This window comes from Microcebus murinus, chromosome 14, assembly GCF_040939455.1.
Source record: "Microcebus murinus isolate Inina chromosome 14, M.murinus_Inina_mat1.0, whole genome shotgun sequence".
In the NCBI taxonomy this organism is placed as follows: domain Eukaryota; kingdom Metazoa; phylum Chordata; class Mammalia; order Primates; family Cheirogaleidae; genus Microcebus; species Microcebus murinus.
Window position 1 is genome coordinate 57936136 of NC_134117.1, and position 17142 is coordinate 57953277.

The window sequence follows — 17142 nt, forward strand, 5'->3', positions numbered from 1 at the left end:
GCCACAGCGCCTGGCCGGTTTCGCTTGTTTGAAGGTGCCATGAAGGTCATGAGACATCTCTCTACGGCTTGGATCTAAACAAATTCTCCATTCACACACAGGATGATGATTTGCTTGTTTATTACTTCGATTTAATTTCTCCTCACTCTTCTCAGATGATGTGACAGAAAATGAGTATTTCTCCACTTACGCTGATGTAAGTGGAGATGCCAGGGAAGGGAAGGGGAAAGTGGCCGTCTGAAGCCAGGGAAGGGCCGGGAGAGAGAAAGGGGACACAGTGCAGTCCAGTCGTCGGAATGGAGTATGAGAAATTCCCATCTGCCGTGGCCCCCGTGGGGGACAATTGGAACCACAGTTCCCTCAGGGGGAATACAGTCATCTCTCCCAGAAGTAACCACCGCTGGCCGAGAGTGCACAAGATCGTCACAGAAGTAGATTTCACAAGAGTGGTATTTCCAGAAGCGGAGCCTGGAGCCCTTGGATTTGCTCTTTGTTTCCATAACGGAGTCTTCCATCCTTCCAGTTCAACTATTGTATATTGTTCTGAAAGCGAAGGAAAATCCTCCTTTGGTGCTCTTTGTGTTTGCTGATACGTGCAGAGGAATAATCATTTTAGGGCTGTAGAATCTTGGCATTAGCAGGGCCTTTGAAGGGGTCTCTGATCCACCCTCCCATGCAAAATAAGAGTTCTTTCTCCAGTGACTTGGAGAAATACTTACTGAGTCTTAGGGACAACGGCCTTATATTTTTGAAGGTAATCTTCTCCATTTAGTAGACAGATTACATTATTAGGAAGTTCCTTCATAACACAAATGAAGAAACTGCTTTCTTATAACATAAACCAGTCAGTTCTGATTCTGGCTCTGGAACAAAGCCGGACAAACCTAACCTTGGACCAGGCAGCGTCAGAGGTATTCAGATGGAACCATCCCGTCTCCATGGGGACATGACCCTTTTCCAGGCCAATCATGGCTGGCTCTCTTAACTGTTCCTCAAAAGATCTTTTCCAGACGCTCACCTCTTCTTGTCTTTGTCACTTTTCTCTGGAAGTATTCAATCAATCATTTCCCCTCTTTAAATCTGACTTAAAACTGGAGCAAGGATTTTGGAACTAGTCTGACCAGTTCATGATGGAATGAAATGTTCATTTTCCTTCATCTGGAGGCCATTGCTAACAAGCACACGTTGGCTTTCTCTGTAATGTGTCACACGGCTGGCCTAAAATTTGAGGTTTTCCTTACCCACACTCTTAAATTTTGCTTTGTGTGTTTTGTTTTTCTCCCTCTCTCCTGTCTGCTGCCAAGTTAGGTCTTCTCATTATGAATTTATAGAGTTGATTTGTTTTTTTTTTTTTAAACCTAAATGCTAATACGTGACATTAAGGCCTTATAAATCTTTTCAGTTTAGTCTTTGGCTGATTTTTCAAACTCTGGAAAACTTTGTGAATTTCAACTCTTTCATTCAATGTGTTACTCACTACTCTTTGCTTCGTGCCGCTTAAAGTAATGGGATGAGCGTGCCTCGGGGTCCTCACTGTTGAATAGGAGCAGTCTGTGTGCCAGAGATCATAAGCGTCTGCACCGTGATTTACCTGATGATGTAGGGCAGTGGTTCTCAAAGCGTGGCCCACAGGTCACATCATCAGCACGACCTCCAACATGTTAGAAATGCAAATTCTCCAGACCCACCCCAGATCTACTGAGTCGTAAACTTGAGGGGCCAGCAACCTGTGTTTTTGCAAACTCTACAGGTGAATCTGATGCCTTCTCAAGTTTGGGGATCCCTGATGTGAAGTACTGACTGGGAAGGCAGGTAAAAAAGAAATCCCCGACGCACAGGCACGCGGCAGTCTTACGGACCACTGGAGGAGCCAATTTACAAACAACCTAGCCAGACATCCCAGTGACATGGGCTGATGTGTCTGTCACAAGAGGACATTCCCTCTGGGCTCCATCTGGTTAAATCTCAAACCCAAGGGGAGGTCTTGGACTTGGCAGGTACAGAAGCAACCTTCTAGAGAGACCGAAGTCTGATGAACAGAAGAGTTGAATAAAACCCCAGACATCAGACCCCAGGGGAGGAGGGAAGGAAAGGATGAGTCTGGAGGACCCCAAGTGGCCGGGCAGTGCCGCATTTCCCAGAAGGGATTTGAAACAATTGAGTGTTTCTGAGAGAGAAAGGTCTCATACCTGTTTTTGTTCCCGCAGGCCCATCTGCTGAACATCCCGAGCTGGAATTGGAAAGAGGGCGATGATGCAATCTGCCTCGCGGAGCTCAAGTTGGGCTTCATCGCCCAGAGCTGCCTGGCCCAAGGCCTCTCCACCATGCTGGCCAACCTCTTCTCTATGAGGTCATTCATAAAGGTAACGTCTCATCTTGTTAGAGCACATCAGCCCGGGATTCTGTTTGTCGTGGGGTTGAGTAGAGAGCACGGCTTAAACTCAAAACAGATCGACGGGCTTTAACCACTTTGGTTAAGGAGAAATTCCTTGTTACGGACTTGGGCACGAGGCCAGCTTCTTTCAAAATTATGTTTTTATTTTTATTTGGCACATCCACGGCCATTAAATGATTGTTCAAAGCACAATCCTGCCTTTTTTTTTTTTAGATAAACCACATGTTTATCTATCAACAAAGCCTCCGCTGTTAAAACAAAAATATGATTTATATACATTCCATATGGCACCAGAGCGCCTAAAGAAAAGAATTATCATTTTGCTCTTTTATATCAAGTGGCTGGTGGACCTCTCACTGTGTGGATAAATGCAGACCATGTGTTTGCGCCGAAGCCCAAACCCCAACAACATAATTCATTTATTTATTTCTGCACAATCAAGGAGGCCAGCAGGGCTGACATGCCGTGGTTATTGGAGTGGGGAGGGAAACAAGGAACCGAGTCCTCGGCAGTAGTGCCCTTTGCACCGAGAGGCGGGCCGACTGCATGTGTCCATCTCCTTGCCGGCGGGCACCCCACCGAGCTGACTGGGCAGCCTCTCCCAAGTCCCCAGAGTGGACCAATTCAGGCAGGGCCAGGTCGGGAGTCTGTGTCCAGGGCCTTGCATGGAGAGGCCACTGCCCAAGGCGGCTTCTGGAGCCCGGGAGGACAGAAACTCTAGTCCTTATCCTTGGACGGTTCTTAGCTGGGCAGCCAAACTGGCCAGCTAGCGTGTGGGCCTTTCTGATTTGCTACGGGTGGCAGTTAGCCCAGATCGGGGCTTGTATTCCACTTCCTGTTATACAGCAAGCAGAATTAGTAGCAGTTGAGGTGAGAAATTAGTGAGTCACCTCGAGTTCCCACAGAAGGGGCAGAGCCTTGAGGTCAGAGGTGTGAGGCCTCCTGCCTTTTGCTGCCCTGGCTGCTGTATCCAGGGCCAGCAGGTTCCTCGAGGGAGTTGAGGAAATAAGGGGGCCGGGCGGGGAGCGTGAGGACGTGGGTGTGGGCACCGTCACCCTGGGCAACTCTGAATTGCATTATTATAACAGGTGTTTTTCTAGGTCCTTATCTGTTTTTCCCTCCTAACTGGCAGTATTGAACCCATTGATAGCTAACATTGTTGTGTGTAAAAGAACAAATTGTTTTGGAGTTCCTTCCATGACATTAGCAACATCCATAACAAGGGATACCTTGATTTTAAAAATCTTATGTTATTCATTATGTGTCCAGAGGCCTCAGCTCAACAGAACTCGGGGCTCAGACCGAACTTACAAGTAAGGACGCTGCATTCCTTTAAGTGTCTCCTTTAGTCCAGGCTGTTCTTGTCTCCCGGGATGGAAGTAGGGGTGGCGGGAGGTCTGTGTGACTGTTTAGAGATGAGCCCCCGGAGCCAGATGTGGCCCAGGGTCTCCCAGGACTTCTCCGCTCAAGGCGAGGAGCCCAGACCCAGGTGAACGGACTGTCACAAGAGAACCTGGCTCTCTCCACCACGCTTCGGGGGTTTTCTCCCAGCAGAGGGGACGGCCTGCAGGGCCAAGCCTGTGGTCTGAGGAGCCGGGCTCTGCTTCCTCGTGTTGGGGTGACAGGATCTTTGCAGGGCCCCACCACAGATGGGGCCGCTGGACATGCGCGCGTTTTGACTTTGTGGTGCCCACATGGTAACTGGAGCTGTCTGTCATTGTCATTTCCAGCAGGGAGAGCTGCCCAGCTTCCCTCAGGGCCTTGTCTCTGAAGCCCCGGGCGTCCCCCAAAGCTCAGCTGACCCCATTGCCAGGCGCCTATTGAGGAAGAGCCTGTGGAAAGGCTGGGCCTGGCCCTGGTGTAACTGCAAACACGTTTCACTTGTTGTTGGGGGTTGTGTTCCTGCTGCATTATTTCCGTCCAGGGCCACCTCCCTCGTGTTTGGAAGTGACTCTGAATACGGCCTTTTGACACCGAGGCGGTCTTTGTGTTGGAATTCACTGAGGTGCGTGACCAGGAAATAACAAGGCTTCCCTTCATATATCTTTTTTCATTTAAAACAGGAACAGCCTCACTCATGTGCTCCCCAGTCTATATTGTCGTCTGTGTGTACTTACCTCCAGATCCCAGACCCCTGTCTCTTTTAGGTCTTGGCCGACCCCGCAGTGATAATCTCCTTGGCGTGTTTTATAAATTATCTCCCATTCCGGGGATCGCAAAGCCCTCACTTATTTTTCTTGGTGGGGGGCAGGTGGAGAAGGAAAACTGTAAATGGGTTATTGTTTACAGAAGTCGCTTCCTTCCCCAGTGACCCGCATATGCTATGGCGGAGAATTCACCAGGAATTCCATGGGGACAGGCAGGGCTATTAAGACAGAGGGAGAAGGGATGAGGCTTTGGCAACACTTGATTGATCCTTTGGCAACACTTAGCATTTCTGGAAGCCAAAGGTAAGGTGTCAGCTCACCTTCTCCCTTGCCCTGGGCAGGTAGTGTCTGTTTCTTGGAGTTGCAGAACCCCTGCTCAAAGCAGAAGAAAGAGAAACAAGACTGGAATCGTGACGATATATCACAGGCAGAAGCACCCTGACTATCCACTGGGGTTTTTATCACGGATGAGACCAAAGACCCAAAACTGAAAATGAGGGTGATAGGGGTTGTCCAAAGAGAGAGAGATCCCTGGCATATTGGAATTACAAAGAGTGGCTCAGCCTAGAGGTACCAAGACATATGGGGGTGCACTTACTTATCCCCCATTGGTGCCACTCTCAAAGTTACTAACACTAAGTAACCCCAAATCATCACTCCTGAAAACCTAGCTCCCACTAGGATGTGTTATCTCTGAATTGATCTAAACTTTTTGGGAATCTATTTGTGTTTTTTTAGCTTACATCTTTGGGAGGAATGAATTCCTTAAGATTGCTAGCTACTGCTAAATATTTTTTTTCTGGCTATTTGAGTTTAATTTAAACTTTGAGGCATGCCCTCTACAGCAGCTTCTGGTGAGTTGGGATTTAACAAAGCCATGCTAACCTCGTATCCGGTACCTTCAGTGTCAGGAATGAGGCTCAGCTTGGCAGCCCAGGGTCCTCCAGCTCAGCAGCTGTTGCTAAGGACAAGTTAAGCATTTTGAGCAATAGTGTCTTGTTTGAACATTCTGCATTTGTCCTGGTGCCTGCGATGTATCTACATCTATGTGATCAGCCAGGCCCAGAACATCCTGTTCATTTTCTGCTATCTGATCTCCTTCCACCGCCCGTTAGGTTCCAGCAAGACTCTCCCTGATGTCTCCTGCAAAAACCAACACAATAAACTCGCGTAGACTATCATTCATCGCCTCATCCCTGCCTAAGTGCCCACACTTGCTCTCTACTTGCCTTCCTTGCTTGGATGTCACTTAAAATGCATTGGTTTCGATTTTGTTTTTGTTTTCGAGTCTTACTTGTGTGTACTTAACTTTGTCTTCAGCGTATGGAGTTTCTAATTGGGGCTCGAGCTGCCATCTTTATGAAATGTGCTACTAATATTATTCGTACTAGGATTAGCCATCCTTAGACTTGACAAATTTTGGGTATGTGTGCGTGTGTGTGCTTAGAAGGAAACTGACTCTTAAAATTGTTTTTCAGTGTACACTGAGATTTCCAATTTAGCACATTTAAATACTTTTCAGAATTTCCAACTATTTTAACTCTGCTAATCTATCAACTTTGTATACACACACACACACAGAGTCCGGAACTTGGTATGCAGTCCATAATTATTTCTTTGTTGGATAAATCAGTTATGAGAGTGGAGAAAATATAAGAGGTGTTTCTTTTGTTTTTTTTCATTAGTCCACAAGATTTGAAATTTGTGAGTGAAATATTTCTTAATATCAATCACAACACAGCCTTGTCTATCACATTTTCTATTTCTGCATGAGGGAGCACTAGGGAAATCAGACCCCTGCTACTCAGATTGTATCTAGGCTGAAGTCGATATGGCTCGACACACAAAGTATTTGTTTATTACTGCTGTGACTTGATTAAGATAAACTTCAAGTAGTATATGGTATAGTCCTCGCACTGATTGTAGCCAAGGGAATCATTTTAATACCTTTAGTTTGGGTTATATTTGTGTGTATATGTTTGTTTGTACATATGCATGTATAAAATCAACCTGGTTTAGGAGCTGGAATATAAATCAAGACATTTTGATAATAGCTAAAATATACTGATTCCTGTGTGCTAAATGCTATACTAAGTGCTTTGTAAGCATTATCACATTTAAGTCTCACAGTCACCCTACTCAAACCTGGCACTATTATTATCCTCACTTTACAGTCACAGACACTACAAATTAAGAGAAGTTCAACAACCTGCGTGAGGACACACAGCTTGGAATTGACAAACTCAGGTGTTCAAACCCAAGCAAACTGGCTCTAGGTTCATTCTTGTGCATACTAAGTGGAGATATAATAAATGATAAAAGAAAACCTTAGTTAGTGCCATCATCTTAGCTTTCTGTAGTTCATTTTATATAAACTATCTAAAAGCAATTCCCTGAGCACCTACCATATTCCAGGCAGTGGTATGGCGAGGAGGCCCTGAGAAGCTTTAGAAGTTCTGTACTCCCTTGGATGTGTGGGCACATGTTTGCACTGTTCCTTCCTGTGGGTCTTGTTTAGCTTCCTCTCTGGCCTGCTCTGCGCGTGTAGAGATCACTGTGTCAAGGCAGATGATGAGTTAGCCTTGGGCTGAGTTAGGGTAAGGAATGAACTAGACTCCCAAGAAGGGATTGACGTTATTCACTGCTGTATTTAGGGGGTGAAACTAATTGGAATCTAAACTTAGTGGATATGAAGGGCTGGGGTGGCTTATGTGGGTGCTTCTGGAAGAAAGTATTAGGTTTTCTAGAGAAACAACCAACTGTGTGTGTGTGTGTGTGTGTGTGTGTGTGTGTGTGTGTGTGTTATTGAGAGAGACAGAGTGCATGGACACACACAAGAGAGAGAGAGATGTTGATTATGAGGAATTGGCCCATGCGGTTATGCAGGCTGAGAAGTCCCAAGCTCTGCAAACTGGAGACCCAGGAGAGCAGGTGGTATTGTGTCCGTCTGAGTCTGAAGCCCTAAGAACCAGAAGAGTCGATGTTGTTCAGTTTCAGTCCAGATCGGAAGGCAGGAGGAGACTGATGTCCTAGCTCAAGACCATATACCATCAGGCAGAGAGAGCACATTCTCCCCTATTCCTCCTTTTTATTTTATTCAAGCCTCTAGTGAGTTAGATGAGGCCCACCCACACTGGGGAGGCAACTGCTTTACTCAGTCTCCTAAATCAAATGTTAATCCCATGCGGAAAGAGCCTCACAGACACACCCAGCATAGTGTTCAGCCAAGTATCTGGGCACCTCATGATCTACTCAACAGAAAACATCTACTCAACAGAAAACATTAACCGTCACAGCAAGCGATTCTTACTGTCTGGTGGTGTAAGCTCTGCAGACTGGGTGGAGGGAGCCATACCCAGAGCAGTGCTCAGCCCTGCATGGGAGGGCGGGGTGGACAAGGTCTCTGGCATGGAGTCAGGCTGCACCTGACAAGACTGGGACCAAGATGTCTTTCTACATTGGAGGGAGTACTGCTGTGGCAGACAAGAGAGTTTGCCTGGCACAGTGAGCCCACATGATGGAAATTAGACAGTAAAATGCAAGCTGTTGCTTACTCCACTAGCCATGGGCAACGTCACCCTAACCACAGATGGCATCACGACAGCAGACTCTGCACATGTTCTCACCAGTGGAACGCAGTCCCCAGTACAATTGTAGTAACCTTCTTGGTAATCTCAAATTATTCTCATGGCTTTTACATACATAGATGACTCCTAAACTTATGTCTCCATCCAGAATCTCTCCCCAGAACCCAGCGCCATCTGTGCAATTGCCACTGAGCGTCTCTGTTTGAACGTCCCATCTCACCTCGGACTTAACATATCCACGATCAAATTTCTGTTCTTTGTCCTTAAACCTGTTCTCCCACTTCACTGTTGGCAATGCCACCCCTTCCCATAGGTCAAACTAAAAACTTTGGAGTCCCTGTTGACTTCTCTTTTGGGTGGTGGACAACCCTCAGACACACCATTCAATTCAGCATGAAATCTTCTTGGCTCAACTTCCGAAATAGTGCAGGTCTGTGTCACCTGCACTATTACAATTGCATGATGGCGTGTTGCCGCTGCATGATGGCAAACCACTGCATCTCTCTCCTGGAGTGTGGCGGCAGCCTCCTGACTGGTCTGTCTGCTTCGCCTTACCCCCTTCCTCAAAACTAGCCTCAGTAAAGCGCCCAGAACAGTCCTTCTCCAGCATGAATTAGGTCCGTTCATTCCTCTGCTTAAGTCTCTCCGTGGCGACCTGTCTCACCAGAATGAAGTCCTTGTGGTGGCCTGCTGATGCTGAGCAGTCGGGTTCTGTTCCGTGACATCACTGGCCCAAATCTGAAGTGCTCCTCTGCTCCTGGCATCAGCCACACCCCCCTCTGGCCTGTCCAGGGATTTTTACTAGCTGTTCCCTCTGGCTAGGATGTTCTTCCCCTAAGCATCTACTTGACTTCCCCCTGTCCAACCCTTCTTGTCTTTGCTTAATATTAATTTTAGGGGAAGTGAGTTCTTCCTCATTTTAGAATTGCATTTTAAAAGGGATTCAAAACAAACTTTTAATGGAAGGATAATATACAAATATAAAAGCGTGCATATAATAAATGTACAACTTGTTACATATTTACAAACTGAAAACTCCCATATAACCAGGACCCAGATGAAGAAACAGAAAATTATCAGTAACAGTACATTACCAGAAACCCCCTGTTTTGTTTTGTATTTTAATGTCAGGTGAAAGTGTATGATTGGGTCTGTTTTTCTGGATTCTCTTTGGGAGAATTGACGTCTCCACAATGTTGAGCTCTCCACTCTATGAATATGGTATATCTCTTATAAAGAGACACTTTACGACTCATTAACTTCCCTGGCAAATGCAGGAGAATCAAGACAATAGTGACTAAGCTCATAAAAGTCTTCTGGGGCTTCCGAGGATCTCTAGAGAGAGCAGATGTCCCACTTTATTCTCTAGGAAGGGTGTAGATGTCCCCTCGGCTTCATAGCAGAGATTAAGTATCCATGTGGAAAAAAATATCAGAATTGCATTTTAGAAATTTGCCTCACCCTTCCCTCCATACCCCAAACATCCACACCCTTATCTACTCTCTTGGCTTTGTGTTTCTCCATGGCACTGTTTTGTGTTTATTGCCTCTTTTGCCGGAGATGGTGCCAGCACTGTGAAGCCCAGGGCTACTTGTAGGATCCTCAGTGAGTCCAGTAGCACCCAACTCATAACAGAAGGTATCTGTTGAGTAACTGAACGCATCAGTTGGCCTTAGCCCAGCCTGGCCAGCCTGCCTCACAGCCAGCTGGGTGGAGCCAGGGCCACCAGGGACTTAACAATTTGGTGTGATTTTGGTGCTGAAAACTCCTTCCTCTGCTACTGTATGCGGTCCCCTTGCCAAATGAAAGAGCTTTGACCCCGTGTAGAAACGTGAAATGAAAACTTTATAATCCTTGGCGAGGATTGCATGGAGGCTGGTTAGATTTGGTTATAAACCATTCTGACTGCCAGAAAATCCCGTCAGCGTGTTGTTTAAATTCACAAATCAAAATAAACACCCATGAATTGGAATGAATTTGCTAAGCCTCAGTATCCCATTTGGGTCAACACCATTGTGCCTCCCCTTTTCTCCTGACTCGAATCTCCTCAGATGGGAGGCTGCCTGCCCCCAGTGCCACTCAGTCACCCCAACACCCGTGCCTGGAAGTAGCGCAACTTCCGTGAAAACTATTTCCAATAAAGAGAGAAGTAATCCATGAGCTATTAACAGGGATTCCGTTCCCCTATGGCCCTGGTAATTTCTACAACATTGAATTAAAGAGTTCTCAGACCTTTACAAATTCTCAAGGCAAACATTATTAGCAAAGAGAAGCCCGTACAGCATGTTAGAAGATTGCCAGAAAATGTCAATGGAACTTCTGAATAAAATAAAAGAAATTGAAACTCCTCTCCTCATCTTCTCCCCTTCTCCTGCCCTCCCCCTAACATGATTAGAAAGTCATTTCATGTGTCTTATATGTTTGGTCAATCAGAGGCTAACGGACATGATTGATGGTGACAGCGAACACATTTAACTCATTATTCTTTACTTTGCAGCAAAATGATTTGTGTAAACTGTCTGCCTAGCATTAAAGGTAAAACAAACTTAGAAACCCCAAAATGTTATATTTTGGTCTAATATTTTCCTTTTGGTTTTATAGCTGTAATCACATATGGATTCTTTTATTTGGCTCTTGGCATGGACTGAACAAAGGGAAGGGCAGCGCAGGGAGATTGCGTAACACGCACCCAGTGCCCAGTGCCCAGAGCCCAGTGCCCAGTGCCCAGTGCCCAGAGCCCAGTGCCCAGTGCCATGGAGGCCCCAGCAGCCAGAAGGGTCAGAGCTTAACGTGAAAACCCACTAGAAGCTGGCACTCTCACCTGGCTCTTATCACCTGGCAGGATGTTGTGACCAATGTGACGTAAGAGCCATATGCTTGAACCTCTGGTCAAACATCAAACTGAGCTCTTTCGGATATTACTGGCCTTTAATGAATTGCGTGCATTCCTGAGTATGCCTGGGTGTCCACAGGCTGAGTCCACCCTGCTCCCCTCTTCCAACTTTTTCCCTTGGGATTTTTGTGCGCCATCCACTATCAGTGATGGTTAAGTAAAAATCTCAAAATGCTACATAAAACTATAAGGAATCAAATCTCAGATTCCCTTAAGTCTATTGGTTATCGCTGCTCTAAAGTGATACCAAGTGTGAATCTATGTCCAAAAGAGTGGTGAGGAGTTTGGGACTTTGAGGCAGCTACTGTACCCATCTAGGGGATGAGAAATAAGAAACCACCATTGATTTGATACCGTGGGTGTGTTGTCAAGAACTTTGAAATTGTAGTAGTACTCTCAGTTTGCATAGCACTTTTGCAGTTTACAAAATGTATGCTTTTACTTAAATTATTTTTTATTTGACCAGATACCACAAGCATTCTGTTGAGTATCAGATAGAAAACATTTCAGATGCAAAGTAGCCAGTATCTCTGACCCTTCCTCAACTATAGAGTAGGAAGAAATAGGACCTATTTCCCCTAGCTTTTGCCTTACTTCTGGCTGCACAGCAGGTTGGGAAATGGTAGAGCTAGGGCCAGAACTCCACTAGATCGTTGGTTCTCCACTCAAAGCTTTCCCTACTGTTACACATTGCTTCTCTCCTAGAGAAATGTCTCAAATATAAACACTGCTTAGCTTTATATTCAAGTCAATAGCTTCTAAGAAGAGAAGCCATTTTGCAATGTTTGTAAAAGTATTAATAGTTTCCTAGGCTTCCCCTCAACCATGCAAAACTATGTGATACAAAAATTAAGATATTTTTCAAAGGTAGGAAGTACATGTGTCTGCCCCAATCCTTCTGTGATAGCTTTAATCTGAAAAAGACCGAGGCAGGGCTGTCTTGCCTAGACCATAATGACTTGTAGTGGGAGGATTTGTTGCTGAGTCCAGTGATATGACAGAGCAGGGAGGGCAGCTGGTGACTTATTTGTTGAAGGAGATATAAGAAAGTTAAAAAGCTTAGTCTCAATCATCAAAAAAAAAAAAAATGAATGAAAGAGTGCAATATGGTAGACTTCCAACAAGGGGAAGGTGTCAGTAAAGATTGATCTAGAAGACTTAAATGGTAATAACAAGAGGAAGAGAGAAAATTTTTAGGAGAAAAAGTTTAACTAACCCTAATCTTTGCAAGTTCCTTCTGATCATAATAAAAGTATTCAAGTAACTTATAACTTGGGTGGAGGCATTCAAGCTTTGAATTGATAAATCCTCAAGGTTAGTAGTAGAGAAATCCAATTGCATTTATGTAGCAATTATTCTTGGTCATTTTCCATTATAGAAAAATATTGAAGGTATGTGATTTCACTAAATAATTGAAGGTATGTGGTTCTACTAAATAATTCAGAAATAATTGTAATTTTCTAGATATTCTCTTTTATTAATTTTATTTTTTAAATTAACAGAAAGTAAAATAGGTGTGTATGCGTGTGTGTAGGTACAACTTTATGCATTTTAACACATCTATGTGGAGTCATGCAATCACCACCACAATCCAGATACAGGGTGGTTTCAATACTCCCCAAATTTTCTCATACTCTCAGTCTGCAGTCACACCCTGCCAGCATCCCCAGACCCCTGCAAGCAGTGCTCTGTTCTCTGTCACGATAGTTTTGCCTTTTTGAGTCTGTCATGTAAATGGCATCATGCAGTATGCAGCCCTTTGAGATTGGCTTTTTTTCATTCAGCATCGTTCCCTGAGACCCATCCAGGTTGTTGCACGTATCAATACTTCATTCCTTTTCTACTGCTGAATAGTGTGGCATGTTATAGAGGTACCACCGTTTGTTTATCCATTCATCTCTTGGGCAGCATTTAGGATGCTTCCAGTTTGGGGCAGTCATCAATAGAACTGATAAACACATTCGATGTAGAAGTCTGTGTGGATATACATTTTAATTCCTCTAGGGTAAATATCTAGAAGTAGGATTTCTGGATTATAGCGTAAATTTGTATTTAACTTTAAAAGACACTGCCAAAGTGTGTTCCAGAAGGAAAACATTTATCATTCCCATCAGCAAGGTATGAGTGCCTGTTGGTCTGCATCCTCGCCAGCACTTGGTATTGTCAGTACTTTTTGTTTTAACCCGTCTGGTAAGTGGGTAGCAGTATCTCACTGTGGTTTTAACATGTGTTTCCCCAATGGCTATGGATGTTGGACATCTTTTCATGTGTTCATTTGTCATCTGTATATCCTTCCTGGTGAAGTGTTTGGCCCATTTTAGTGGAGTTGTGGTTTTTTTTTTGTTTTTTTTTTACTGTTTAAGAGTTCCTTATATATTCTGGATATCTTGTTGGACATGGGATTTGTCAATATTTTCTCCTGATCTGTAGTTTGTTTTCTTCATTTTCTTAACACTGCCTTTCCTGGAAAAAAGTTTTAAGTCTGAAATGTTTATGGTTTTTCTCAAAACATTAACTATGGAGTTACCCTATGACCCAGAAATAGCACTCCTAGGTATCTACCCAGAGAAATGAAATAATGTGTTAGTTTTCTATGGCCGCTGTAAAAAATTACCACAAACCTAGTTGTTTAAAATGATACAAATCTTTTCTCTTTCTTTTCTGGAGACCAGAGGTCTGAAACTCGGTTTCACTGGAGTTACAGCCAAGGTGTTGGCAGGGCCGGCTCCTTCTGGAGGCTCTAGAGCCAGACCATTTCCTTGCATTTCTAGATCCGGAGGCCACGGCCCCAGCATCACGACACTGCAACCTTTTGCTTCCATTGTCACGTCATCTGCTTCTTCTTCAGCGAATCTCCCTCTGCCTCTCTTTTATAAAGATGCCTGTGGTTACATTTAGGGCCCACTCAGATAATTCATGATAATCTCCCTCTCTCAAGACCCTCAACTCAATCACATCTACAAAGTCTCATTTGTCATATAAGGTAACATTCACAGGTTCCAGGGATTGGGATGTGAATATCTTTGGGGGCCATTATTCAGCCTACCATGGCCTGTCCTGTGGCCCTCAAAGATCCACATTCATCCCACAGGCAACATATGTTCACCTCATCCCAACATCCCCAAAAGTTTCAACCCCGCAATACAATTCAAGTCCAAAATCTCTTCTAAATGTGACCAACTCAGAAGTCCCAAATGTCATCATCTAATCAGCTATGAGTGAGACTCTGGGTGTGATCCATCCTGGGGCAAAATTCTTCTTCGTCTTTAGATCTGTGAAACTGGAAAATAAATACTCTGTTCTCCAGATGCAGTGGTGGGGCAGCCATAGGGTAAGTGATGGACGTTGCCATTCGAAAGGGGAGAAAATGGAAGAAAGGACCTACCAGTCTCAAGTGACTTCACAATTCAATCAGGCAAACTCCATTAGGTTTCAAGGTCTGGGAATAATCTTCTGTGGCTTAAAATTGGCATTAGGTAGTTTGATTCCTCCAAATGTATTCTTTTTCAAAATTACTTTGGCTATTCTAGGGTCTTTGCCTTTCCCTATACATTTTAAAATCAGCTTATCTATATCTACAAAAATTCCTGCTAGTAATTTGATTGGGATTGTTTAAAACCTATGGAGCAATTTAGAGGAGTACTGACATCTTTACTATATTGAATCTTCTAATCCATCAATATGGTCTCTCCATTTATTTAGGTCATCTTTAATTTCTTTCACCAGTGTTTTGTAGTTTTCAGCATAAAAATTCTGTACATGTTTTGTTAGATTTATACGTAAGTTTTACCTTTTGTGCAGCTATTACAAATGGCATCTTAAAACTGTATGGTTTCTAATTGTTCATTGGTGGTATGTAGAAATGCACATTGTTTTTCTATATTGACCTTGTATCCTACAACCATATTGCACTGGCTAGCACTTCTTGTAGGATGTTGAATAGAAGGAGTGAGAGTGGACATTTTTGTTTTGTTTCCAGCCTTAGGGGGAATTTATCTTTTTCACCATTAAGTATAATAAGAGCTGCAGGTGTTTTGTAGATGCCCTTCTTTTGAGGTTGAGAAGTGCCTTTCTATTTCTAGTTTTGTGAGAGTTTTTTCCCCATCCATATCTTTTTATACTCTCAAAAGTTGTTGTAGTTATTTTTGATATGTTTGTCTTTCAGTCAACCTACTCAACATATGAGTGGCTTGTGCATTGAAATTACAGCAATAAAATATTCTGTATTTGTGTACTGACTGGTATCAGTGAGCTGTCTACCTTCAAATGATTTCTTACTGTTCCTTAACATCCTTTTCTTTCAGATTGAAGAGCTCCTCTTAGCATTTCTTGTAGGACAGGTCTGGTGTCAATGAAATCCCTTAGGTTTTGTTTGTCTGGGAAAGTCTTTATTTTTCCTTCATGTTTGAAGGATATTTTTGCAGGACATAATATTCTAGTGTTAAAGTTTTTTTCCCTTCAGTACTTTGAATATGCCATGCCACTCTCTCCTGGCCTGTAAGGTTCCTACTGAGCAGTCTGCTGCCAGACATACCAGAGCTCCTTTGTATGCTACTTTTTTTCTTTTTTCTTGCTTCCCTGAGGACCTTTTCTTTATCTGTGACCTTTGGGAACTTGATTATTAAATGCCTTGAGGTAGTCTGTTTGTTAAATCTGCTTGGTGTTCTTGTACCTGAATATTGATATCTTTCTCTAGGTTTGAAAAGTTCTCTGTTATTATTTCTTTGAATAAACTTACTACCCCAGTCTCTCTTTATACCTCCTCTTTAAGGCCAATAACTCTTAGATTTGCCCTTATAAGGCTATTTTCTAGATCTTGTAGGCACGATTCATTTTTTTTTTAATTCTTTTTTTTCTCTTCTGACTATGTATTTCAAATGTATTTGAAATGTATTTCAAATGACTATGTATTTTCAAATAGCCTATCTATAAGCTCACTGTTTCTTTCTTCTGCTTGGTCAATTCTGCTGCTGAGAGACTCTGATGCATTTCTCAGTTTGTTAATTGAATTCTTAAGCTCCAGAATTTCTGCTTGATTTTTATTATTATTATTATTTCAATTTTGTTGTTAAATTTCTCTGATAGGCTTCTGAATTCCTTCTCTGTGCTGTCTTAAAGTTCATTGAGCTTCTTCAGGACAGCTTTTTTGAATTCTTGGTCTGAAAGGTCACCTATTGCCTCCATTACTCCAGGACGGGTCCTTGGTACCTTATTTAGTTCATTTGGTGAGGTCATGTTTTCCTGGATGCTCTTAATACTTGTGGACACTCGTGATGTCTGGACATTCAAAGGTTAGGTATTTATTTTAATCTTTGCAGTGTGGACTTGTTTGAACCTGATCTCCTTGAGAAGCCTTTCCAGATAGTAAAAGGAATTGAATGTTGTAATCTAAGTCTGGTTACTTGGGATGTCCCAAGCTCAGTAATGCTGTGACTCATGCAGACTCTTGGTGGCACCACCTTGGTGGACTTGGATAAGGTACTGGAGAAGTCCCTGGATTACCAGGCAAAGTCTCTCACTCTCTCCCCTCATTCTCTGTGCTGGGCTGCTGGAGTTGGAGGAGGAGTGATGCACTCCCTCGAGGCTGCCAGGTCACACCTCCAGGTCACACCTGAAGCCAGCCCGGTCTCACCCAAAGCCCAAGGTGACTGTTGCTTGGCCACTTCTGCTGTTTATTCAAAGCCCAAAGGCTCTTTTGTTAGCAGGTAGTGAATCCTGCCAAGACTGGTCCTTCCCTTCAGGGCAGCGTGTTTCCTTCTTGCTGAGATTGGGTCCAGAAATGCCCTCTGGAAACTAATGCCTGGAATTGGAGGCTTCAGGAGTCTGCCTGGTACTTTATTTTACTGTGGCTGAGCTGGTACCCAAGTTTCAAAACACAGTCTGCTGACCTCTTCCATTTTCTTTCCCCACGTGGAAGAAGACTCTCCCTGAGCCACACGGTCTGTAGTTAGGGGAGAGGTGACGCAGGCAACAGCCTGGCCACCACTGCTGGTATCTCACTGGGGCACGTGCACCCCAAGTCCTCTGGCTCCCAGCCAGCACAGCCACAGGAATTGCTCAAGGACTGCAACATCCATGGCCCAACTGCCTTATGAATTTAGTCCAGACCCCAAGCTGCTT

At 43.9% G+C, this 17142-nt stretch overlaps 1 protein-coding gene across 27 annotated transcripts in view; it reads left to right on the forward strand.

Annotated features, from left to right (window-relative positions):
* KCNMA1 (potassium calcium-activated channel subfamily M alpha 1) overlaps positions 1–17142 on the forward strand; it is a 722512-nt gene that overhangs the window by 523385 nt on the left and 181985 nt on the right. For all 27 annotated transcript variants that reach the window (XM_076010104.1, XM_076010105.1, XM_076010108.1 and 24 more), the window contains exon 14: positions 2208–2363. In XM_076010104.1, coding sequence (XP_075866219.1) covers positions 2208–2363 — 156 coding nt within the window. The remainder of the gene's footprint in view (positions 1–2207; positions 2364–17142) is intronic.